The sequence below is a fragment of the Parasteatoda tepidariorum genome, chromosome 5 (assembly GCF_043381705.1).
Source record: "Parasteatoda tepidariorum isolate YZ-2023 chromosome 5, CAS_Ptep_4.0, whole genome shotgun sequence".
In the NCBI taxonomy this organism is placed as follows: Eukaryota; Metazoa; Arthropoda; class Arachnida; order Araneae; family Theridiidae; genus Parasteatoda; species Parasteatoda tepidariorum.
The window spans coordinates 57,646,314-57,673,512 of record NC_092208.1 but is presented as its reverse complement, the minus strand read 5'-3'; the positions used below and the strand labels follow the sequence as shown (position 1 = coordinate 57,673,512).

The 27,199-nt window shown below is 27.2% G+C and overlaps 2 protein-coding genes across 4 annotated transcripts in view; both read right to left on the bottom strand.

Moving 5' to 3' along the window:
* The window catches only part of LOC107437395 (uncharacterized), a 548,903-nt gene that overhangs the window by 188,932 nt on the left and 332,772 nt on the right, over positions 1-27,199 (bottom strand). The gene's annotated exons all lie outside the window — the stretch shown is intronic.
* The window catches only part of LOC107445600 (LIM/homeobox protein Lhx3-like), a 104,180-nt gene that overhangs the window by 10,069 nt on the left and 66,912 nt on the right, over positions 1-27,199 (bottom strand). For 2 of the 3 annotated variants that reach the window (XM_016060032.3, XM_016060030.3), the window contains exon 2: positions 6,160-6,334. In XM_016060032.3, the coding sequence (XP_015915518.1) occupies positions 6,160-6,334 (175 nt within the window). Of the gene's footprint in view, positions 1-6,159; positions 6,335-8,279; positions 9,091-27,199 lie in introns of those variants that run through there. The other variant, XM_016060031.3, reaches the window with a different exon arrangement.

Here is a 27,199-nt window from a genome sequence, read left to right as displayed (position 1 = left end):
TATATATAAATATATATAAAATTTTTCGTAGTTGGAAAATATAACGTACTATTTAGATTTCACAAGAGAGGATTGTTTTAGTTGTTTTTGTACTTTTAACTACATTTTTATTAAAGAAAGTTTGTAGGTTGATAATAGGAAAGACAGTTACAGTACACAGTTATTGTACAGTTTTCCTGCAGATTAAAATTTGGAGTTAATAACTTTTACCGAAACATACTTTTCTATAGTGTTTAAAACTATGCGTATTGCGCAGCTTTAAAAAAAAGTTGCATACAAATAACTAACTAGAATAAGCAAAATTTTTTAAAAGTTTCTTTAAAAAAAACTTTACAACGAGCCTATCTTTTGTTAATTTTATGCAACAAAAATACTATGAAGACAGTTTTTGTTTTTAATTTTCATATTCATTAGTACTTCATGAGACCAAGAAACAAGATCATTTTATTCTCCCATATTGTCATTTTAATCTTCCATTTTTTAAAAAAAATATATCAAGAATTTTAATTAAAATAAGGTTTAAGAAATATCTTGGATAGGTTTAATCAGAGAATAGTTTTTGTTGCACAAAGGCAAAATGCCTAATTTAGTTGGCCGCATGGATCCTGGAAAAGTTTCTAATTAATTTTTTGAGGATCTCATCCGAGGAGGTTGGGTTGTTTAAGAAATTAAAACTGAGCTCCTGATGAAGAATCAGGAAGAAAAACTCATTCGAAAGTCTTAGCTGAGGACTAAACGAAGAAAAAAAAACATTTCTGAAATTTTAATGAAATTTATGAATTTATAGAAACCCTATCAAATTAATTTTTTTATTCGTTATTTTTGTTTTTTAGTGTCTCAATAACTTTTGCTTAAAATATATTTTAAAATTGAGACTCAGAAAAATGTTTCATTCATAATTGTATTATGAAAAAATGTGTTAAAACAGCATGTTTTTTTTACGAAATACACAATTTGCTGCTGTATTTTAATTTTTTAACCAATAATTGCTTCTTTATGTTAGCTTCCTTAATGCTAACAAATAATATTTCAATTTAAAATAATTGGAATTTTCACAAGTGAAAGATTATATAAATTTTCCAATTTTCCATTTCAAGCATTTGTAGTTAATATAATAAATCTTATGCAGAATTTGAGAGAGGGGGTAAGACAATATTCTTAGGCAATAGTTTGCAAATTGTACAAAATTTGAAGATTAGTTTTAGCATATTTTTTAAACATAAATTATCCATAATTTTGCTTTAGAGCAACAACATTAGTTCACTAATTGAAAAAAAATTCTATGACAATTTTATCTAAATTTTAAATTTAACTTAGTTCTGTGTTGGGAGATTAATTTTTTAAGCATTATAATAAAAATATTAAATCAGTGATTTAATTAAAAAATCTTTACAATTATTTATATTAATATGAGGAAAGGCAATTATAAACCTCAATGGTGCATAACTGTGTGTAAATGTTAAAACGACTTAAATTGGAAACTTTGGTTTATTTAATAAGCAATATATATTTATAACTAAATTTTTGTTGTTGTAAAAAATGAAATTATCATAGCAATTTGTACAATATTACAAGCATTTTTTCTTATTTATATTGATAATTTAAATTTATATTGATAATTTAAATGGATAAATAAAAAACTTAAAAAAAATACGAAATCCTAAGGTCTTCCTGCAGAAATAAAAATTAGAATTTAAAACTTTTATAAAAAATATTTGGAAAAAGCTTTTAATTGTAGCTCAATTTGTGTGTTTGAATGATAAGCATTCTGTTTAAGTGACATTAATTATGTTAAATCAATGATTTCTTTCAATAAATTATGTTTAGATAAATTAATTTAATAATTTAATGTAATTTTTTAGATTTTAAACAATGAAAATAATTTGTTAAAATGATATACATTTCTTTTTGTTGAGCAATTATTAATATCAACTGAAGCAAACTCAGTGTTGTTTAAAAAAGGGCTATAATAAGGAACATAAAATCAACAAATCGATTTCATTCTCTATTTATCGGTTTCGAAATGAAGATTTAATCATTAAATATCGATTATCAAGCCAAACTTTTATTCCTATAAAAATTATTTTGAGTTTGAATTCATCGATTTGCGATTGAGACGCAATTTTTTAATTTCATAAATTATTTTTAGGTGTGATTTTTTGTTGTTGTTGTTAATTTACGTCGCACTAGAGCTGCACAATAGGCTATTGGCGACGGTCTGGGAAACATCCCGGAGGATGATCCGAAGACACGCCATCACAATTTTGATCCTCTGCGGAGGGGATGGCACCCCCGCTTCGGTAGCCCGACGACCTGCGCGCGAAGTCGAGCACTTTACGATAGCACAGTTTAACGAGGACCAATACCGCACACCCTCGGTCTCTACGCAGACTGATCCAAGTGGTCACCCACCCGCACACTGACCGTAGCCAGTGATGCTTGACTTCGGTGATCTGCTGGGAACCGTGTCTTATTGATCAGTCCACTGCGGGACTATGTGAATTTTTAATACAAGTGAATGAAGCTTAAACATTAAAATAATCTATTTCACTATAACTTTGACCATTTTAATTGATATAAAGTTCACAAAGATAGAGTTTTAGAGATTGGAAAAAAAATTAATAATTAAGGGTTTGAAAAGCAATTATTGAATTCTTATTAGGATATTAGTAAGTTTATGGGATAATGGGAAAAATTAATAAGTGCTAAATCTTGTATCTTATAATAATTTAATTATCTTTTCAAATATTTGACCTACCTAATTTGTTTGTACAAGTACCACTCAGCACCGTAACACCTTGTATAGTGTACAAAATTATTATTAATCTTGCTCAGCAAAATTATGCAGTGTTTTTTAATGATAAATTTTTCCGAAACGTTCGTAAATTCCTAATTTTTTTTTTATTTTTACTTTCTAGGCCTAGATAGCGCTGTAATTGAAAACATATGGAACTGTAATTATAGAATTAATATAGTACTTTGGGAAACATGTTATCTTTAATGCATATTATTCTTTTATTAATTATATGTTTTGATTTCTGTTAAATACTTAATGTAAACTTTATCTAACTAATGTCTTTAAACTCTCTTAATGTTTTCGATTCTACGATTGAAAATGAGTCATTTTACTTATTCTATAGGATTTTAAAACCAACAATTAGGGTCTTAATAAATTTATTGGCTCTTAATTAGTAGTTTTTTCATAGTTCCTTTCATACTTCCTAAGTTATACAAAGACTGAATTAAAAAAATATATGGAAGTTATGAAAAACAACAACAATAGAGTGCTTTATATTGAAGCATAATATTAATGATGAATAATATTTTGGGTTAAAGTTGTGAGATGTTTTAAGTTGTAAATTAGAAGATTAGCTATTTTAATGAATTAAATAAAAAGTATTTGATTCCAAAGTACAGATTCTTAATTAATAATTTAGATCTTAATAATTAGTAATTTGGAAAATATATATAAGCAACAAAACAGTTAGATTGTTATTATTACGAAATAATATATATAAATAATTATTTTAGTTGATATGTATTGTGTAAAATGCTATATAACAGTTTATCTACAGTTGTTATATAACAGTTAAAATTGCTATATAGCAGTTTATTTAAAAAAAATTGAAATTACAACAGAGAAATGGCTATTTTTCCTTTGTTTCAGTTGAACTTTCGGGTGATAAAACATTCAAATAGCATGATGTTAAATGAATTAATGAAATCTTTTTTCATAATAACAAAAGTACTTCTTAGTTTCAAAGTAGTTCAGAGTTTCAGTTTTAAAGTAGTTTTTTTCCCCATAGTTTTATTCATTTAATTAAATGAGTGAAACTTCAAAAAAATTTTTGTGTAATAATAAATAGATTTTTACTATGCAATTGACATAAAGCATGCGTATTATGATTCAAAAATTATAATGAGTTTCAGTTTATATTAAAAAAAATTACTTTTTTAGCAAGTATAAAGTTACGTGCACGAGCATTTTTTTTTCTATGTTTGTAGTTAAAATAAATTATTAAATTACTTTAAGTTGCTAAAAATAAGCTTTACACCGGTGTAGAATACACATAAAAAAAGTTGCAATGAGCAAAAAGAAAAAGGAACTATCATATTAAACGTCAGGCACAGTTCTTCGCATCTATCTTTATCATTCGTATCTATATATTGCTAGAAATCTCTAGGAAAATATAGTTAAATATTTGGCCATTTATTATTTTACCATTTTCAAAGAAAACAGTCAACTAACCATAAATAAGATGTTACTCAAACTGATAACTATGAGAAGAACCGTTTATTAACAGCTTTCACCTAATACTGTTAAACAACCAGAATTTTATCGCACCAACTAGACTCCCCTTTTGAAGTTACTTAGTTCCTTGCAGCAGGGTGCGTATTATAGTCGAGAGAACTAATCAGTCTATCTCATGGCCGATAGAACAGGGGTTCGAGTCCAAACGTCGACATCACAATATTTCTTCAATTTCCTTCAACAAATGAAGAGTTTCCAGTGCCCTGCACTCTCCAATTTGTGACCTTGGACTATTAGAAATACGATATTCTTATTTACTCATAGATGGCAGCACTATGTCCTGAACCGCATAAATTTGTATTCATGTTTTTTTAATCATACTAAGTGTAAACGCTTTCGAAATCGTAACGGTAAAAAGTGTTCCTTAACAGAAATTTTGAGGTTAATCGTATGGATAGACTATTGCCGGTTATTTTACCGTAATTTTGGAGAAAAAAGTTGAATAGGGTGCATATAAATCTTAATATAAATAAGGAAGTCTAAAGGTTTTGAAAAATGTTGTTTCAAAATAGTGCTGTGAAGGAGTTCTTAATTGAACACAAATCGACTGCAGGATGTTTGTTAAGAAATTACATGAAAGTTCTAATTTACCAATAAATATTTCATATGAAATATAATGTGAGAGAGTGGATATGGGGCTGGAGTATACATCTTGAATAACTTTTTTACGTATAGGTCAGATTTCATCTGTAAGTTATCGTAGATTGGCAAGGCTGTTTCACACTTTCATGTGCAGTTCTATAAGCACACTGGTCATATTTTAGTAGAAATTAATTAAATATGTTTTTTCTTGAGGGGATATCCGCAATCGGAAAAATATAGCCCTAATAGTTCAAACAGGAAAGTGGCCTAAGAGTTTGGCCCCTTAATGTTAATTTTACCTTTTTGAATATTTCACTATAACTCTGGAATTGTTGAAGATAATCAAATAATTTTATCACACATTTATAAAATTTGCTTATCCAAAGATAAAATAGATCCTTCGTAAAAATAAATGATTTTCATTATTTCTAATTTTTTAAAATTATTTTAATGGTCAAAAAAATGTTAGAATTATTATATTATATTACAGCACTTTAAACATAGCAATTTTTATTTACAAAATTAAATATTCGAATGAAATTGATCAAATAGTTCTTGAGAAATGAATTTTCAAAATGTGACTTTTTTTTTTTTACCTTCTGAGTATGACCTTCTGAGTATGAAGTGAAATTATCATTAATTTTCGCTAACTTTCGAATCAAGTTTTACAGACTATTGGAATCAAGTTTCCCAGATTGCGGCTATTATTTGAGGCCTCCTTATTTTGAGGGTCAAGAAATCCATCTAACAAAATTTATCCCAAGAAAGCATTTTCATAGTTCATAACTTAAATCCTCATTTACATAAATTAATGAGCTCGCTTAAATTTATTCCTTCTAACAACTAAGATTGTATTTTAGTACGTCATAATTCAGTACATTGGATCAAAAGTTATCGAAGTATTTACTTAGTTGGAGTAGTATGCATCACCATTTTATCTGTATCAATAGTTAGCTAATTGCAAGATTTTTATATAATTTCTCCATATTTCTATTTATTTCAAAGTTCGACATTATTAACGTAGTTGAAAAATTTATGCCTCTATTGTTTTATGGAACATAAAATAAGCTTCATAAAACTATAAATTATTCATACTCTTTCTCTCATATTCTTGTCGTACTTTTTTAATTAAAATAATAAAAATTCAAACATTTGAAAACATGGCTAAAGCAGTAAAAAGTTCAAATTAATTTAAATATTCGTTCGTTTTCTTGTTATTTCAGTATAAAATAACCATTTTCAATTAAATACATCGATATACTTACTTGAAAAAGTCATCTTTGCAAAAAACTTGACCATTTCGGGCGAAACATTTGTCGGCGAGTTGTGCTTGACAGTCGATACATTTTAGGCATTTTCCATGCCAGGAACGCTCCAGAACTTTTAAAATAAATCTGTCCAGGATTGGTTGTTCACAACCGGCACACTTCGGGATGGTTGCTATAAAGGTAATAGTTTTCATCAAACAAAAAGTACTACTATATTATAATATAAAATAAATTATCTTTTAATATTTTAAATAAGCATTTTTTCTTCAATATCCGGCAAGCTTTTCTCCCCTTCTATTTCAGTTGATGCAACGAATACATGAGAATGTCATGCTTCCAAAAATATTCCGTTCAGTACTTAAATGCACATTTACTATGATAAAATAAAATCTAGAGAAAAATAATGATACGTTTTACGCAATTTTAAGAACATATTTAAATTATCTTTCACTTTTCCTGCTGATCTTATACGAAGCTCTGTAACTGATTGATAAAAGACTATGTAAGTGGTTAATATATGTTCTAATCTGAGTCTAAGTACGACGCAATAGCATACCACAAGTACGAAATAATCTTGATTTGACACTCAGAGACGAAGCTACAATCACTTATATTAACACATTTATTATTTTAAATACACATTTTGTATTGTAGTTTAAATATTTTTCAAAGAGCAATGACAAGTTAAAATTAATATTTCGGAATGAAAACAATCAGCAAATAAGAATGACATTTCATATGTAGTTAAAATTGTTTATTGCTCTCCATACTGAGGTATTTGCAAACGTACTATTGAAAAGATGGCATTATTGAAAACTATTCTGTTACTAAGTCATTATTATTAACAGGCTGAAGATTTTAAGTATAATAACAGCTAAATTTTTCAAAATTTAGCTGTTATTATACTTAAATTTTTCATCTGCATATAACTATTTCTTATTGAAGTGTATAGAAGAAAACCTCATTTGTGTAAAGTTCATAAATTTGATATGTAATTTAAACTGCTCCTTACAAAAATTATTTTTTCCATAAATTGCCCACTACTCGATTTATAAGTCGTTAAATTGGTAATAAAAATGACTTGTTTCAATCAAATTGATGAGATTTAAGATTGTAAAAGATTATTCTAAAATACAATGATCATTCGGAAAAAAGTGTTTCTATAATAAATTTGTTGAATTTCTATAAATTATATAACACGATTCTTATAAACTAATGAAATAATAGCAGTAATATTTAACTCAAAAGGTTTTCTTTTAATCATCTGAATTTACTATCTAAAAAACTATCCTTTATTTTTAAACGATTTTATAGCTCTTAGTTGTTCTTGCTTAGCATAAAAGGCAAATAAGAATAAATATTCATATAACAAAACATGCGACAAATATTTCAACAATTTATGTATAACAATTTATGTATCAAATACTAAATCAACACCACAATTTCTAACCCATAAGAAGCAATAAATTCAACTCAAGACCAATCCAAAATTTTCAATCCAGAAATAAACCAAATAGTCTTAGAAATAAATCAAAAATATTTACCCTTGCAGGAATTAACAAACACTGATTGAAAATTAATGAAATGCTTTAAAAACAAACAGAAAAATGAGTAAAGTTGGAAAATCTAAAAATGTGTATAAATAAAACCAGATTAAATTATAACATATGGATACTCTTCGGGCAAAAATTGCTTTCTACTAATGCAAAATTTAATTATACACGTAGAATAACCCAAAAAATGTCTCATTACTTTTGTCAAAAAATAATTTAAAGTGAAAAAATTATGTTGTTTTCATAAAATGATTTTCAAAAGGATTGGTTTTTGAAATTGTTTACCAGTACTTAAAACTTTTTTATGAATAAAAGAATATACATCTCTTTTTAATTAAATATTGCATATTAAGAAAAATTTAAAAGCCAATATAACACATTTCTCAATAAAATATGATTACAAATTATACTTAATATTAAATGAAAACAGCTTTAAATTTAAAAATAACATGCATTTAAGATTACATCTGAAAATTATTAATAACTTCCACAACACAATAATACGTAATATATTATTTTATAAGCAATAATTATTAAATATTTGAAGTTGATATTATTACTTACGATACAACATAGGTGGACAATAGGGTTTGATATCTTGGGGACCTGAGGCAAGAGATCCTGCCGGAGGTGATCGGTGAGGGTCCGGCCGGATACCTCTTCTGCCTCCTGCTGTCATTACCATGTAGAAATGGTTAATAGCACAAGAATGCTAATCTTATCTAGACAAGGTGCATCGATGCCATAGATTTCAGACCTCAATTTGTTTAAATAGTTATGAAAATTTAACTAACGTTTATCTTAAGGGAAATAACACAATATAATTCAGTTTGCAACCAAAATGATATTCTGAAATTTTTTCACAAAACGATTATTTTCATTAATAAAATTGTTAGATATAATTCGGGTCAATTTCTAATTGCTAATCATTAAACACTTTCAAAGCTAATTAGTGTATATTTAAAAAAAATATGCACTTATTAAAAACCTCTAAGCAGTGCAATAATTTAGAAGTATGAATATAGATTCTACTTCTCCGTATTCAATACACGTTGACCGGAACTTGGAAAAAACAGAACAAAAACAACACAAACAAAGACAGTTCGATAGAGTCCGGGTTTTTCTGTTTGTCCGAAATTCAATTACGAAAAGAGAGGCGACATTTTCTGACTTGAAGAGGTCAATAAAAATCTCTCTAAAGAGAAGAAGAGACAGTTAAAAAGAAACAAAAAGAAGTAAAGCAAGCGGCCTGAACTTGGCGGCGTGGATGGTTGACGGCACTCAGGGCCTCTGCCTGTGTGCATGGGGTGGCCTATACTCGCTCTCTCGATGATTCTCTGACGTCAGCTAGAAAAGGACTCGCTATTCGACACCGGAGTCCTCCGAATTGTTGCCACGGAAACCAATCTGGGTGTTCTTGGGATTATTTGCGGCCCATCGCACTTGCCAGTAAGCATCGCGCGAATAGGATATAGGGACTGACTTAGACTGACTTGTAGAGAGGGCACGAATAAGGAAGCGAATAAAAGAAGTTGATGTTTATTTTTAAAAAAATTTCTTTTTTAAAAATTTTCTGTTTTTAAATATTTGTGACTTATGCAATAATGATTATCAAAGAATTCTTTTTAAAAAAATATTACTGGAATCCTTAGAAACTTCAAAATTTATTTTCATAGTTTATTTAAAAGTTAGTATTAATCTTCTCTTTTTATGCTTTTTTTGTCTTTATTGGGCTATATATATGCATAGTGCGTCCCAACTAAATGAAATCCACCTTGATTCCTAGACACAACTGGAAGCAAAGATAACAAATGGGAACTACCAAACATATATATTAAGAAAGTCTATATTTATATACACATTTAAGAGGAGTAACTTATTTCCTGCCTCAACCCTCAACTGGATTGGGAAAAGAACATCGAAGTAATTAAAGAGGATGGAAGGAAAAAAAAGGTGACCCATCTAAATAAAGTCACCCCTCATTATATCCCGTGCTTATATATCCATCATGCTTATATGCGATTTGAAATATGTCATGCTGTGTACAATTTACTAAACTCTGGAGGACATTAGCTTGGCCCAGGTTTCAATAACGGCAGCTTTCAGTTCTGCTACCAACTTCTGTCCTTTCTGCTATATATTGCCCAGTTGAGACTAGCCCTCCCGCATGATTTCCTGGGGATTAAAGTCAAGGGAAAGAGCAGGTTGCTTATGAAATACATCCTCTTATCTAAAAATCTCCGTAGTTAAGATTCTTCAGCGTAAAGGGAGATATTGTCCTGCTAGAAAATCTGACTTGGACCAACTATTTTCTCTGAAAATAGCAGTGAATGAATTTCTAGAATTTTTTTAATAATTTGTTGTCTTTATAAAGCCCGAGGGAGAAGCTAGGTTATATTTATAGTTGCTATATATGAAGCTTTCTCATACAATTAAGCCTTCACTTAGCTATATAATAGAGAAAAAAAAATACTCAGCTTATTTCTCATGTCAATGTAATAGCACTCAAAAATGTCTGTGTCTATCCTTTCTTTAAGTTTTACTCATCTTTGCTTAAAGATAACATGGACATATATAATGTAAGCATAAATAATATTACATGAAATTATATACTATTATAAAAGAATATATAATATAGTATGAGGATATACAAAAAGCATATCTGATATTTCAATATATTTCATCAAAGAAATAACTTAATATATTTAGCATTAAAAGCTAATATTTCAATATATTTAATGTTCAAAAATTAGCTTCAATGCGTTTAATGTTGAAATGTCAATATCTAAATCTAATAATATCTCATTTCAAACAAATTATAAACTGCTTATAACATTATATTAGAATATTAATCATTTTGATTCATGCTTCAATTCTGTTTGGTTTTAAGGTTTAGTTTGGTTTATTCTGTTTGGTTTTTAGTTGCCTTAAAAATTATTCTTTAATCCACAGATTTATCCATCAGAATTTATTTGTTTGTTTTTGTTTTATCAAACAAAATAAAACTGAGATGCAAAGTGTAATGTAAAACCAATTTTTCTCCTCAATTTTCTCAAAAAATTATTCAAAAAAATCTAAATGATACATTTATGGTTATATACCTTTAATATTTTAAACTCTTAAGAAATTCATGATTTAAGTTGCACATCAAAATATGAAAATAATTAAAAGCTTTTTCATTAAAGCACATCAATTGAAAAGCTTAGAAAATGCATTCATCAAGTAATTTATTTATTCCTAGCTCAAAAAGCACAGACAGAAAAATTTATATTTTAATCTTTAAAACTTATTTTAAAATGTAATGAAAACAACGAATTCACAATTTAAAATATTTATCAAGAAACTTCGTTCTCTGATTCAGGTCAAATTTACGATCAGTGGATAAATGAATGGATGAACGAATAAGTTCACCCTATAAACGGGAGTGACGTGTGGGTGTGGCAGAAGTTGAATTCTTGGCCATAGATGGCGCCACTGGAAAACAAGAACAATCGCATCCCCATGTCTTAACAGGCATACCTCAGTAACAAGAAACTGAAACAAATGTTGGATAACATTTAAAAAAAACTTAATTCGGTAAATTGAAGAAAAAGGACAATTCAGTATGCGTTTTAGTAGTTTTTATTGCATTTCATTAAATGCGTGTATTAAAAAAGAGTATCTTAAATTTAAAAAACCTCTTATACCTCTCAATCAATCAGATCAAAAAACCTCGTAATATTCCCTTTAAAAAAATTTGATATAAGTAAATTTTTTTTTAAGGATAAACTAGCTATACAGAAACATTTATAAGGAATATTAGTAAATAAATTCATTTGTTATTCATATAAACAGTTTGAATTGTAAAAGTATTTTGATTTCAAGGAAATTTCAATAGTTAAAATAAAGAATTCAAAAATAGGCATTATAAATTATAATTGATTTAATATAAAAAGGTAGAATCTAGAGTTTTAAATTAAGATAATTTTCAAAAAATTTCTTTTTATAATATATAAGATGAAGCTAATTGATTTCAAATTATCTTGAGATAAATTAAGTTTCAGAATTGTAAAATTAACATTGTAATTTAGCAAATATTTCCAACATTTTAATAAGTCGGAATAAAGATCATAACGTAATCAAATTTTGGTGAAAAGTAAAGGTACAAAGTATAATATTGGTATAATATTGATTTATGTATCATTTAAAGCAACATGGAGGCTCTTATTCCTGTCTTATTCGAATTTGGAATAATAACAGCTAAAATGATAGACTTAAAATTTTTAATCTGAGTATAACCATTTATTATTGGAGTATATGAAAGAATCTGAGTTTATATCAGAATTTTGATAATTGTTCTTTTTGTTTTCATACTCACTGATTGTGGTACATATGGATTTATGCATCAGTTAAAATAACATAAATAACGTGGCTACGTGTCTTATTCGAATTCGGAATAATAACAGCTAAAGTTATAGACTTAAAACAACGCAGTGGCTACAACTATGTATTATTCGAACTCTGGGTTTTATTTATCAACAACATACATCTATAAGAAAAACTTAAACAACACCAAACTTTTATTAAACAAATGATTTTTAGATAAATTAAAAAACGGATATTTTCATAATATTAAATTTATTATTTTAACATATATTTTTAAATAAATTTCCATAAACATAAAATCTTTAAAATTTTGAATAAAAAATGATGTTTTTAAAGATAAACATAATTATTTATTTTGTATATGTTATTTTTCTTTTAGTCGTTCTATTCCAACTTTTGAATTATATACAAAAATAAAAAACTACTGAAGCTAAGTAAAAGCATAATATTAATTATTAAATATTAAGACATATGAAAAAGTTTCTTTTAAAATAAGTTTTATGATGTTTCTAGAGGACAAATGTTATGGAGTTTTAGGTCTTCCTTGTGACATGTATTTTGCAATTTTCCTATTTAAGTCTTCTTACTACAAAAAGCTTCTTTAATTAACTTTTTTAAAATGTACGCAGCAAAAAAAAAAAAAAATATATATACATACATATTCAGCTGATAAAAATTCCTTTTCGCATTGGCAATAAAGAACTGAAAACTAAAATATATAAAGAAAGTAAGTAATCTTTCTATATATCTAGAAAATCTAGAAAAGTCGTGTAGTTAAAATTTGATTTCTCAGGAACTATTCGACAAATTTCGCCCAAAATCAGCATTTCGCTATGTTAAATTGAATACTTCTAAACGATGTAAAAAATTGTATACCTCACAATTTAATTTTTTTCCCGATTATTATTAAATAAAATAATAAAAAATGATAAATGACTAAACGTTGAAGCTAAACTAAAAGTTGAAACAGAAACTGATCTGTAAGTTAATCAGAAGGATCGATTTATATAATCGATCGATTTATGTAATTTTTTTTATATACTTTTGTTTAATTTTTGTTATTAAGTTACGCAAGTTCAATAATGTTCAGAGTATTTAAATTACGAAATTTATAATTCCATACATAGAGAAGTTCTAGAAAATATTCGCTTCAAATATGTTATTTTTCATGCATATGCTTGCATTGAAATGCATTCAAACCAAATCAAATGCATATAAATTGATTGAAATGCTTAGAAATCAAAAATTTCACATAATGCATAGGTTACGTATTTTCAGAGATTCATTAAAAAAAAGTATCAGCATGGAAACAAAGCAAAACTAAAATTTAGAATCCGTTAAACAAGCGATGCGAGCTCGAATTGCGAAGTAATCCGAAAATGTTGCGAACTCAATTACAATGGTTGGCGAGCACAGAGAGTAGGGAATCTCTCCCCCCCCCCCAATATATTTTAAGTTCAGAATTATGCATAAGAAAGTCAGTATAAGATAAATTTCACTTTCTACTCTTCATAACTGTCGCTGAACAGCAAACCCAATTTTTTGAGTTTACTACTACTAAGGTTCAACTTCATAACCTTGTAATTTTGAACCTCCAGAAGATAAGGAAACTCCTGGATCAAGGACTGGGAGAAAATTGCCTTCGAAGAGGACTTTTTGATGGAATTAACCCGCATTTGCGTTACATGGATAAGAAAACTACGAAAACCTCCCACGTTTAGCCCGACTGCAAGGGGACTTTAACCCCTGATCCGTCTACCACTTAGGATATCTTACGTCAGTCCTGTGGTCGGTGCAAGCTGGATGCGAAATTCGTATCAACCAACCGTTGTTGGGATTCGAACCCGGTTCACCTTATTGGAAGGCGAATGCTCTAACCCCTGAGCCATCACGGCTACACTTGAAGATTCATCATGATACATTATCTACACTTGAAGATCTCAATAAAAGATCAAGTAAAAGGGAATTTTCGTAAAATAATTAAAAATCATCTTTAGTAATCGAGAAACAAAAGGAACATCGGAATTGAATTGAACTATCTGAACATCTAATCAAGATATTAGCATAAAAAATATGTTGTTTTAATATTTTCGAGTTTGAAAAATGATTCTCAGTTCAAGTTCTTAGATAATAAAACAATAGTAAATCAAAAGAAAAAAAATAAAAGCAACTATGGTAAATAATTGTGCAAATAGCTTCTAGCTTTATCAACTTATCTAATTTTAGTATAAGAAGTGAAATAAATTATAGACTGGAAAACATTTTGTTAAAAATATAAATGCTTTGTATCAATCATTTGTAGTACACGTCATTACTTCTCCGAAAACTGGTAAAAAAAAGAAGGTTTGATTTCTTCCTTTTAATTAGTAGGCTAATTTTAAGAGGCTTTGTTCATCTGTATGTAACCATAATCAATTTCAGAAACAATTAAAAAAAATTCATTAAATTTAAATTTTAATTAATGAACTTAATCATGACACGTTTTCCAAATTTCTAATGAAATGTCTGGATAATTGGACAATTGTTTTACTTATTATATTTTTTAAATATGGAAATCATCAAATTTTAAAATTTCCAGGAGAATAAGTTTTAATTAAAAGATTTTTCAGCTTATTTACTCCATTTTGTAGCTTGAAAAATTTGGCTTGTTATATTATTAGTAATAAAACGCTTTATCAACTTTTAGAATTTTTTTTTATTGTTACAAGAAAAAAAATTAATTTAATGAATATCTAATAAATTGTAGTTGCTTCTTAAAAAGTTCAAATCCTTCAAACCCATGCAGAGAATTAATATTAATTTTTAAAATCATATTACCAATATGATTTAAGGATGATTTAAGTTCTCGCTTATACGTTAAAATTTAATCCTTCCTCTAATATTTCAACCGACCAGAAAGACTCATCATTATCTATTATCCTTTCTTAACTTGAAAGGTCTTGTCCTGTAATGGACGTCTTGAAGAATTCCACCCTTCTTTCACATCTGCTTTCCATCAATATATTCTAGAAAACTGTTTTAAAACTACGATAAAACTCATACTCGTAGACATGAAAGTTTCGGAAATAAATAAACCCAAATATCTTTGAAATATTTGTTTGTATGAACTTTTTAGATTGAAGTATTTCTAGCTTGAAGAAGACAGTTTTATTACATTTATTGCATTTTAGTAAAATTTATACTATTAGTTTCATTTATTTTAAATTTAATTTGGAATAATTTTTTGTGTTTAATTCATTGCTTCTTAATTTTTTTTTGTTTGGCTTTTAAGACCAGAATAGTTTTGAAGTTCCTAGAATTAATTTTAAAAATAAGAATAATTACTTATATTAAAGCGCAAAAACATTTATTGATGCAAAGAAGCATTCAATATTACAGAAAAGTATAGACAGATAAAAATATTCAATCCATAAAAATGTTTTTTCTTTATTTATTTTATTTACATAAAACGTAAAAGCATTGTTGTTATTTTCTTTAAATTAGCAAATCCTCGGTGGCTTACTGTAAAAAATTCCGGATCAAATTGACCGACACTTGTGTAACCGAGTGTATCCTTCAAAAAATCCATTTTACCTCAAAATCCATTTTTCCGTAAAGTATTATATAAGAATTTTTACAGTAATATTTATTTGATTCAGTGATTTAAATGTATTTATTACTGTAAAAAATATGGTACATCAGATTTTTTGTTTCACAACGTGTTCCGATAAAAATGGATTTTACGGTAAAAAGTCCCGGCACTCGGAGTGCTGGTACTTTTTAGCGCAATTTAATCCGATATTTCTTACACTGCAGAAACAAATAGATTAATCAGAAAACAGTATAAAGAACCAGACAGTGTGAATATAAACATATTCGAAGACAAATATCACGAATAAGTACATTTTGTAAAACAACCTGTTTAAATAATACTGAGAACGGGATTTTAGAACAAGAGATTAGATTTTTTAGAACGAGATTTTATGGTAATTTCCGTAGTTCACCACCAAGTTTTGATCAAACTCTCAGACAAACAGGGTTCAAATTTAGAAGAAACAAAGACATACTAAGTTAGTTAGACATAAAGTTAGAATTTACTGCTAAAACTTAACCAGGATGTCATTTTATCAAGAAATACAACTAGAAAACATTTAATTTGAAAAAAAATCCATGCAATAAAAAAATCGATATCTGTAAATCGATATTCAAACAAGTTTTGTTTGTTTACAAAACAAATTAAATAGAGCTTTCCTATTTAAATAAAATACATAATTACTTTGTTTGTACAACTTAATTATAGTTTTTGGGATGAAACTATGCAAACAAATGTATTGTAGTTCGTTTCCAAGTTACATTTACAATCACATTTTATTTACTAAAAAACAGAAGTTAAGCATTTTAAAATACAAATTCTTAAATAATAATTTTCAGAGAAATTTCTACTACTTATCTTAATAGTATCTGCAGCACAAGTTTGGTCCACCACTAATACTTAAGGAACCCCGGATTTAATTGTACAGTTCATAATTAGAAGAAAAAAAATTCGCTACACAGCCTAGATGAGTAAAATCATAGTTTACTATACAACAAACCGATAAATGGATGTATGTATTTTGTACTTGGAATTATTTGCCTTATTTTTCCATTTGATATAAATAGAGATAAAATATATTTACAGTCAAATTCAGATGTTTTATTTTTATAAATTAGAAATTTTAATTTAAATTTAACTTAACTATTAAAAATTGTCTGATTTACATTAAATAAAATTATCTGGTTTTATAATAAAATAATTTATTTAGAAATATTAATATAATATTTTTCATAGTGGTGTCTTGATTCATTATTTCATTTTATTGCAAATAAAAAAATTATTTATCAAAACATTAAGAAAATTTAATATTATATAAATATTTTTGGAAATAAGACCATATGACTTCATATTCTAGGAGAGCAGTTTCCAGACATTTTAAAAATGCAAATTTACTTCTTAAAATTTTTTATTGTCTTAGTTTTAAAAGGTGATAAAAATTTCTACTAATATCAGTGGTATGTTGCCCTTTTAATCTCAAATTAGTCATAAAAATTTACCTTACATTATCCTCATATTATACTTACTATCTTATGTAATATTTTATCCTACTCGGAGAACAAAATTTCTGGTAAAATTACCAGTACAGTGTGGTAATGATATTTCTAGTAAAAACCACAAAAATTTGGTTAAGTAAACCAAAATATACGGTATTTAAATTATTAATTTGCTAATTTTTCACTTCATATGGCAACGGTTTACCGGAAATTCTGTGTTATTATAGTTATACTAATTCCTATTACTACACATTTAGTAAAAACTACAAGACTGAAAAGTAAATTTAACAGAAAAAATGGCCTTTATGCCATGACCTAATATTATATAAGGAATTATTTTGAAATTACCAAGTTTTACCATATTCACAAAATTTTATCGTATATTATAAAACTATATTTTACCATTAATTTTATCAAAATCATTACCATCAAAACGCTTCGGTAAAAACTATTAATCTTTTTCGTGTTCACATAGAGCCAGAAACACGGTAAATTGTACCATATTCTGGTGGTTTTGATCTTATTTTTTCCCAATGTATATAATATTTATCTTTAAATGAAAAAGAAAAACAAAAAAAACAATACAACCAAATTTTAGTCCTTCACTTACGATCAGTAACACAGTTACCAATTACATAAGTAACAATTTCCCACAGAACTATATTTTAATATTGATAATTATTTACTCCGGGAAAAATAGAGTAAATAAAGTCCGAAAATTATATGTAATTTTCTTATGGGAAAAGAACTTTGAGAAAAGCAAATATAAATGAAGAATCATAGGGTCATGGCATATTGCATGCTCCAACCCCCTGCTGCAGGTAAGCGCAATTCTTGACGTATACAGGTTGGGACCTCTCATTTTGTTCCTTTTGTCTTCTGTTCATTTCAAGTGTCCAGGTGAGTGGTCACGTGCCGAGGTTAAAATGTGGGGAATGATGAGGGAAAGAAACCGCCTATATGACGCATGTTAAAAAAAAAAAATAATAGCAGATTTCGCGCAGGTGACAGAGAGGTTAGCTTTTGGTTGAATTTACTATTCAGCGTGAAAATGGATAAATTACCAAAATGTGGGGAAGATAATTGTTTACAATTTCGTATAATCACTTATTTGTGTAAATACATATTTTTTTTTTAGTAGTAGTACTAATTTTTGCTTACATACCTAAATACTATTTATTAGGTGTATATTCTCTTTAAAAGAATTACATACATTTCATAATAATTTTTTTTTAAACTAGCATTTCTTTTGTCATGCAATTTTATTAATATTTATATAAATATCTACAAATCTGATTAAAAGTTATCATTTGTTGATGCAAAACGCATTTTTCAATATTTATATAGGGATGAGTTTGAGTATGAGATAGCATTTAATTATGCAAATATGTAATTTTTAATTCTTTCTTGTTTTTAGGTTCTTCGTATATCCGAACACTAATATATTTTAAATAGTAAGATAAGTAATATATTTTCCCCAATATTTTGTATATACTCTCTCTCTCTCTCTCTCTTTATATATATATATATATATATATAAATATATATCAATTTCTTTCTATATCTCAGATTAAAAAGATAATTTTGCAGTGCTGGGGGGTTTCTGCTCCTAGGCTTATATTTATTGTACTGATATATTTACTTATAAATTTAGGACAGTGATAGTGAAGATGAACAAGTACANTATATATATATATATATATGCAATCACCAGATCTTTTTCAGACAATGTTTAGTTCAATTTAATAATCATAATTTAGGTAAGGAACTATTTTTTGGATGCTATTAATGGCTTTAATTGTATGTAATAGAAGCTAAATATAAGATTCCTTGTACATAAATACTTTTTTCTATATATAAACTGAATATATAAACTGAATGAATCAAATTTGCTCAAATTATCACAAAGAAATGATCCGTGAAGTAGTATTACGTGACTAAATAATGATCATCAATAAAAGGAATAATTCGGATCATATATATCCTAGAATATGACATACTTATCATCGAAACCAAGTGATTTCATTTTTAAAACATCAACGTTACATACTGTAAGAGTTGAAAGAAGTCGTTTTAAATCTAATTGTTTTTTTTTAAAAAATTGTAAAGGGAGAAATGAAACAATAAAGATTTAAAAAGTAATTATTCATTGAAATCAATTAATAACTACTAATTATATAATGATGATCTCCAATGATTTTAATTTTAAGATTAACCTTAATAACCTTAAAATTATCATTATCTAAATCTGATCTCTCGCTAAAGTTACTCATGCATTATTTAAAAATCTTTCAACATTTTCCCTTCATGATTATATTCATGAGTTTTTGAATCAATTTAAACCAAACGTAAGGAGCTACATATAGGTGGTTCGACAAATTTTGGGATATCAAGGGTTCTGAATCAAACTCTTTATTTCTGTTTGAACAATTAAAAAATTGTTTTGTTCACATTTTTGCCCACTTATACAGTGTTAGAAATATAGCGTCAATTTTTTTTCTGATTTTAATCATACCAAAATATTCTTTATTATTTTTAAAAAATTTTATGGAACGCCATATGCATGTCTGCCAATATTAAGTGTCTACACTGCGAAAAAGTCTAGATAAAATTACGGTATAAAGTTCTGATACATTGGGTGCACCATACATGAAATTCATTTTACCGTAAAATCCATTTTTACTGTAAAATATTGTACCATAATTTTTATAGTACTGTACTTTTTGGTACAATATGGTACATAATTTTATTGTAATTGTTATTGCAAAAATTATAGTATATAAGATATTTCGTATGTTCCGGTAAATCAGATATCAGACGTTCCTATAAAAATGGATTCTACTTGTAAAAAATACCAGCACTCTAAGTGCAGATGACAGTACTCTGATTCGGAACTTTTTTTAAGTACTGAGAATTCTGACTCAAAAGCTAAAATAGATTTTTTCGCCAATTTTTTTATGACAACTAATTACGATGTGCGAGTAACATTAAAAAGTAATAAGGTCAAGTAATAATAATTTCATGTCAAATGTGGAATAATATTCAGTCTCATGGCTCTTCTGACATCCACATGATTGAAAAAATATAAATATGTTTATTTTTCTTTAAATAGATTAGAATTTTCAAAGCTGGCAACAGATTTAGAACCCAAGATTAGCAACTTATTGTTTTGAATGAAGTTGAATTTTGCTGTTCTAGGAGCATTTTGTTAAGATTGCGTCATTTTTAAGGTAAGTGTATTTTACCCTTGTCATTTACGTGGCTTTAAGAAAGTAAAGTACAAATATAATTTCATTTTAATTATATATAGTGGTAACTGTTACTAATTCAGGATCTTGAAAGTAATAGATATTCTGTTAACACTAACTATAGCAATAGATATTCTGTTAACACTAGATAAACTGTTTCATGTTTCTTTTTACCATGTTAAAAACGTTTTAGCATTAGATATTCCTTGTTGAGAACACAAAAATTCCGAGTCATCTATGTGATCTATATGCCCTATACCTCATGAAATTCACACTTCTCAATGGGAGACATGTTGATGATGACTTACGAAACTACGATGACTTACGATGACTTACGAATGATGCATATAGATTAGAATAGCGTTTAGTTATCATTAGTATTGTAAATACTTCCAGTACAAAAAATACAACAAACTTCTAAGATCTTAGGATTTTATAATACTATTGACTTATGTTTCAAGTTATATTTTTTCCTAAATATTTCAAAAAATTTAAAAAAGAAATTTAACTTCAAATATTTAACTTCAAATACTTCTTAAGTTTTAGAGTCTGCCGCATTTAAATATGACATGTCTCTCCCAATGCCGGACATAAATGTCTGATATCAATTTTATCATTTCACGCGTTTAACAGAAACACAACTTTCTTACCATTAACGAAAATGAATAACTTCCGTATAATTCAGGAAAAATTCTTTCATCATAAATAAAGTCTTCTACATGTGAACGGAAGCTGAGATTTAAAATAAAAGTTTTTCATAAAATTATATTGAAAAAAAAATTTTTTTTTGAACTTGTGTTAATCAGAAACGCTTATATAAACATACACTTAACAATAACAATAGTTAAAATATCTTTTTAAAGGACTCACAAAAATCACTTGAGTCCATGTTAATGTGAAAAACTGAAAGGCAAATAAATTAAATGCTAGTATATTTTAATTAAAGGTACTAATTATTCATCAACGTAACTTTAACATTTAATATAGCTTGCACTTTAACGATGCTTATCTTCTTTTAAGCTAATTCAGATATTTTTAAAGAGCTCTTTTAAAATTAATCTGTATATTGTTATGCAACCTATAAACAATATGAAACTATTTCATGTTTCTTTTTACCATGTTAAAAACGTTTTATTGTGCTGTTATCGGTTATATGTATGATGCTGAAATTAATTTCATTACATTAAAGAGTTTAGCTAAATCAGATGTTTTGTCACAGCGTCATTATCCAGCTCCATCTTACATTTAGTGTTTCTTCTTATATAACATTAATCTTAGACGAGGAAAATATTTTTAATAACGATATTTGGCGTCAAAAAAGGAAGTGGTTGTAGAACGTTTGGATAATATCAGTTTTTCTTCTTCTTTCTTTTCACAAAGTTTGAAAAGTTTTAATCAAGTACAATCGTTGCGGCTCAATCACTAAAAAGTTAGAAAACGAAATTATGATAAGGGATTCCCCCCCCCTAATTCTATGCTTCCAAGTACCATTAAATTTGTTTATAGTTTATTAAATTGAAAATAAAATAAATCTACCTAATTTACACATTTTATTAAAACCCATGCTTTTTACATTTATTTATCTTAAAATTAAAATAGAAATTTACTGAAAATATATTTGGATATTTAAATTCCGACAAAAAGTCAAGCAACAATTTAAGTTTAATTTTTATAAATGTATTAGGGCGTGTTTATTTAAGAGTAATTACATTAAAAAAATGAGAGTAAAACGCGAATATCTTTATTTACTATGAATTTTTATTTATAATATTTATGAACTTAAATAAAATTAAAATTAAAAAATTAAAAACCTTTCCCCATCAATAAAAAAATTTGTAAAAATAAACGTTATTGATTAGTCCTTGTATTCTTTAGAAAGAAAATTATGCAAATAGTATTTAAAATTTATTAAAAACTCGTTGGTAGTTTTCAAACTATTGATCTGAGAATTTAAGTTCTGAAAAGGGGGGTTTGGGGATTCTTTTAAATGACGACATTGAAAGAAATTTCATGAATGCCTAACCCTTCACGAAATATTTTGCATAAGCAAAAGAGAACACTATACCCTTATTTAGTATGGATTAGAAAAAGACCCCTAAATAGGATCAGCTTATATTCCACCACCGAAAGAGTTATGGTCTATTTTCAATACTATCCTTTTTCCGGGATTTTCATGAATATCATTACAGGAGGCTGCATGAAATTGACCATCACTCAATACACAAGACCGAATGAAAAGCAATTGACCTGCTAGAAAATCATCCATCTACTGACGTTGCGGCAACGTTTCATCAAGGTTGGAAACTTCGTCTGCTTTATCTGATCCTTATTTTTCAAACTGAATTCAATCATAGACGGTTGTTGGTTTTATGTTAGCGCCAAGGTTGGGATTCGGTACTCTATTGATAAATAGTCTTTATATTCATGAAGGAAGGCTTTGCAGTATCTTTAATATTCCAAAATTTGCCAATTATGCGACCGCTGTCAATTATTTTCCCCCCTCTTACTTTATTGTTTCTTTAATGAATTCATAGATTATTGAGAAACCATAAATAAGACTTTATAATTTAATTTATATTACAATGTACTTTGTTCATAATTTTCAAAACATAAGAAGATAAAATGATTAATATATAACGGCTGATTACTAGAGCAAATTTGATAGAATTTCTAATAACTTTATAGTTTTTATTAATCATTCCAGTATTATAAAGAAGTGAATAAAAAAGCAAACGATAAAAACTTAATTTGAAACCAGACGATTATTATTTTTATACGCTGTTGTTGAATATGATAAGTGGTAGTGTTCAAGAACAATGAATGGAATAATATAATAAGTGCAACAGCAAATAGGAATCTTTTAAAGAGCGTGAAAGAAAACAAAATCTTAGTGTAATTCGGAACAAGTAAGGTTTTAATATTTATCGATAGCATCTTTTTTTTAAATAGTAAGATTTACTTATTTTTGTTGAGAAAAATTTATACTGCTTTTATTTTTTACACTTGGAATGATTTTAACAATTTCTAATTTATGACTGTATTTGTGGGTGTTGTATTAACAATTTGTTTTGGTGTCAATCACTTTTGCTACATTTTTTTAAAACATATGATTCATCATCATCATATCTGGCTAGACAGCCCAGGGTGGGCCAGTGCCTTCCTTTGAATTCGAATCCACTTCTCTCTACTTTTGACACTTTTTCGCGTAATAAAAGGAACGATTTGAAAATTTTTTTATATGTTCATGAGAAGTATTTAGATTTAATTTTTTAAACGAGCTCAATTAATGAGCTATTTGAATGAAATGAAATTGAAATTTTGTAGAATTTAATACTTTTATAGGTATAAAAATTCCTCGTGAATGAAAAATTCCATAGAGAAGAAAATTTCGTAGAGCTTTTAAAACTTAATTTAGTTTAATTTTAATTAGAAAAAGCAAACAAAAACGAATTAATAAAATTATTAAAATTACTTAATAGCAGAGATTGTATATACATAAGTTATTATAATTCATATACTATATAATACAAATCATTGCGTGAAAAATATATGAAAAATTTAGTTAAAATATTGTTTTTTAATATATTTTTTGAATAATTTTTCAATTTGATCATATTTGCGAATAATTTATATATCAAAATTCTTCGTATTGTTTTTAAAGTAAATATTTGCTTACAATATGCACAAGTGAACTTGCATGAAAAAGGAAAAAATATTTTTTCAAATTTTAAATTTTGTAAGAATTTTGAATTCAATGTTTTAAATATTTAGTGCTAACTACTGTTTTTAAAAGTAATTTTGTGTATTCGTACAATACATTCGTACAAACAAAAGGTTAAAGCTTTATATATAACAAAAAATGCTTACTTTAAAAAAATACTTTTGTAGATTAATGCTTTTTTTCCCTTATATGGAAAAAACTCAAGTATCCCTAGCCAATCAAGCTGCATACAAAAATTATGCACAAAATGCGTTATATTCAAAAAGATTTTGAGATTAAAAATTAAAAGTAGAAAGAAATTGTCTAATCATTTTTGGCTTTCTAATGAAATTTGAAAAAAATCTGAAAAAGTATTAAAAAAAAACAGCGGAAAAATTTGCTTGATAAAATATTTTTAAAACATTTTAAAATACGTAACTAGAAAAGCAAATTATATCTTCTTGTTTTCTCTAAACTGGAATAGCTATTAAGTAAAGAGTGTAATAAATAATATTGTATGCTCAAATTTTCTTTACCTGTTGTATTAGAATTAAAAAAAAAGTTTTTTCGTCTTTAAAAAGAAAGAAAGAAATAGGAACTAAAAAAAGTAACTGTAATCGTTTTAAAAGAAAAGTTTAGTTTTAATCGTTAATATTGGTAATAAATAAAAAAATGAATAATGCTGACACAAAAAATTTTTTTTTTTGCTTTAAGTTACGAACATAAAACTACATAAATTCCCTCAAAATATTTATATGTTACATAAAAAAGATTTAAATTAAGGAATCAAACTAAAAGAACATAGTTATGAGAAAATAATTTTTTAAAAGCTATTGAATTATCTCGTGAAAGTTTAATATTTAATAATACATAAAATAAAAATGCTTGAGTCACATTCAATCCTATATTACTGTTTTATAGGTTAACAAAATTTTGAAAATTGATATATTTAGCTTATTCCTTATACATGACATAGAAATAAAATTCTATGCTTATATATTTGAGGGACAATTATAACTCTAGCTGGCAGTATGATTGTGGTGAACAAATGACGATCTGTGACTGTTTATGTAAAGTGAGTCACGATCATCTACTTGGCAAATGACGTATCCTTTGGCACCGATCATCAATAGCCATCACCTTCACTATTTGTGGTCTGCATCAGCAGTGGGTATCATCCTGAATCCACTATTTGCTCTGCCCCCTAAACTACACCCCTCATGCGGCACGCAACGCATCTGTCGTTCAGTTTTTCTTTCTTTCTTTGTTTCTTTTTTCGGATCACCACCATATCAACATATGGGAGGTTGCTCTTTTGGTAACTCCAATTAAAAACATATTCCACATCGGCAATTCTCTTTGGGGAATAGATTAGGCAGGTGATTTTATTTATTCTTTTGAAGTTGCATTTTATGAAAGGTTCACTATTGTAATTTGACATGCTTACAACAAATATATGTTGCTTCGAATGTTTAGAAAAAACAAAAAACAAAACAAGAATATTTCAATTTTTAATTAATATTGAAGTGTAGGCTCTAATAGTTCTAAATATATTTAAAATATTTTTTATATTTTTTTCTAAATTCTCTCGTTTCAATCATTGATACTGCAACCAGTTGCATTTGTTAGATTTTTGTCAAAAGTGCGAATTTTAAATTTAAACGTGAAGAAAAATATTTTCTGTAAAGCAAATTTTTATTTTAAGTTTCATTAAAAAAAAATTTCTGATACAATTGCAGTAATTTTATAATTTTTTGTTATTTTTTCTCACAGAAATCTTAATATAATATTAAACATTTCTTAAGAAGAAAAAAAAAATTTCAAAATTTTTTTGAAATTTGTCTTCTTTATACTAAGGAAAAATGGAGGTTTAATTGCCATAGAAAATTCCATCCAATTTTAAGAAAATGCTTATTAAGAAATGACACTTTTGCACATTGCAGGCAGGGGTACAGGTATTCCGCAGCGTCTAGATAGCAATAGCGTACGACTTTTTCTAGTCGACAGTGAATGCAATTTTTTTTTGTTTCTTAAAAAGTCGATTTATTGCAAGCAAATTGTGATAAATTATAAACCTAATTTCTGGTGTTAAGTGAAAAAATTTCATTTTGTTTTGATCAAGGACAAGTATAGGGGTGTCACTCTTGTTCATTTATGGCTTCTTTGAGGAAGTTAGTCGATTTAATTAAGCTTTTAAAACCATATTTTATTTATTTATTGTTTATTTATTTTTTATTCAATTTCTTGCTATTTTTTTAAAATCTAAATGATAAAAACAAATAAAATACCCTTTTAAATGTTTAACTTATCAACCAAATAATTTTGAACTCAATCTTAGAAATAAATTTTCTTTCTAGTCAACTGTGTACTTTGAATCGTAATTCAATGCAAATCTTCTTCAAATCTCCCTCCACAAAGAGCTCAATTTAAACAAGTTACTGTTCAAATTAAAACCTGGTATTGTGTAATATTTTCGGAAGTATCATAATATTGTTCAAGTTAGCAAAAATTAGGAGTGGGCCCTGGTGGCACAGGGGATAAAGCGCTCGCCTTCTATTGAAGAGACTCGTGTTCGAATTTCAGCGAAGGCCGATCGATACTAATTCCGCACTAAGCTCGCACTGACCATAGTGTTGACGTAAAACATCCTCGGTGGTAGACGGATCAAGGATTTGAGCCCTATGGCGTCAGGCTAACCGTGGGATGTTTTCGAGATTTTTCTCTCAATGTAACGCAAATAGGGATTAATTCCATCAAAATATCCTCCACGAAGGTAAATTTCTCTTAATACTTGATCCAAAACTTACCTTATCTTCTGGATTGGATTCAAAATTACAAGGTTATGGAGTTGAACGAAAATTGTGTCGGCTTCTTAAGATGGTGAGAGTGATAATATGCATGCAAATTTAAATGAAATTCTGTTTCAACACGTTTCAAAATTTCTAACGGTGTTTTTTTAATTCTCTGGGAAGTATTTAAGGTAAATTGAATTGTTTTCCAATTTTTCAGCCACTATTCAATTATCTGGAACTGCTGCCGATGTGTGTATAAATAGTTTTTATCAATTGGCAAATATTATAAAAAATTGATATAAATTGCTATAA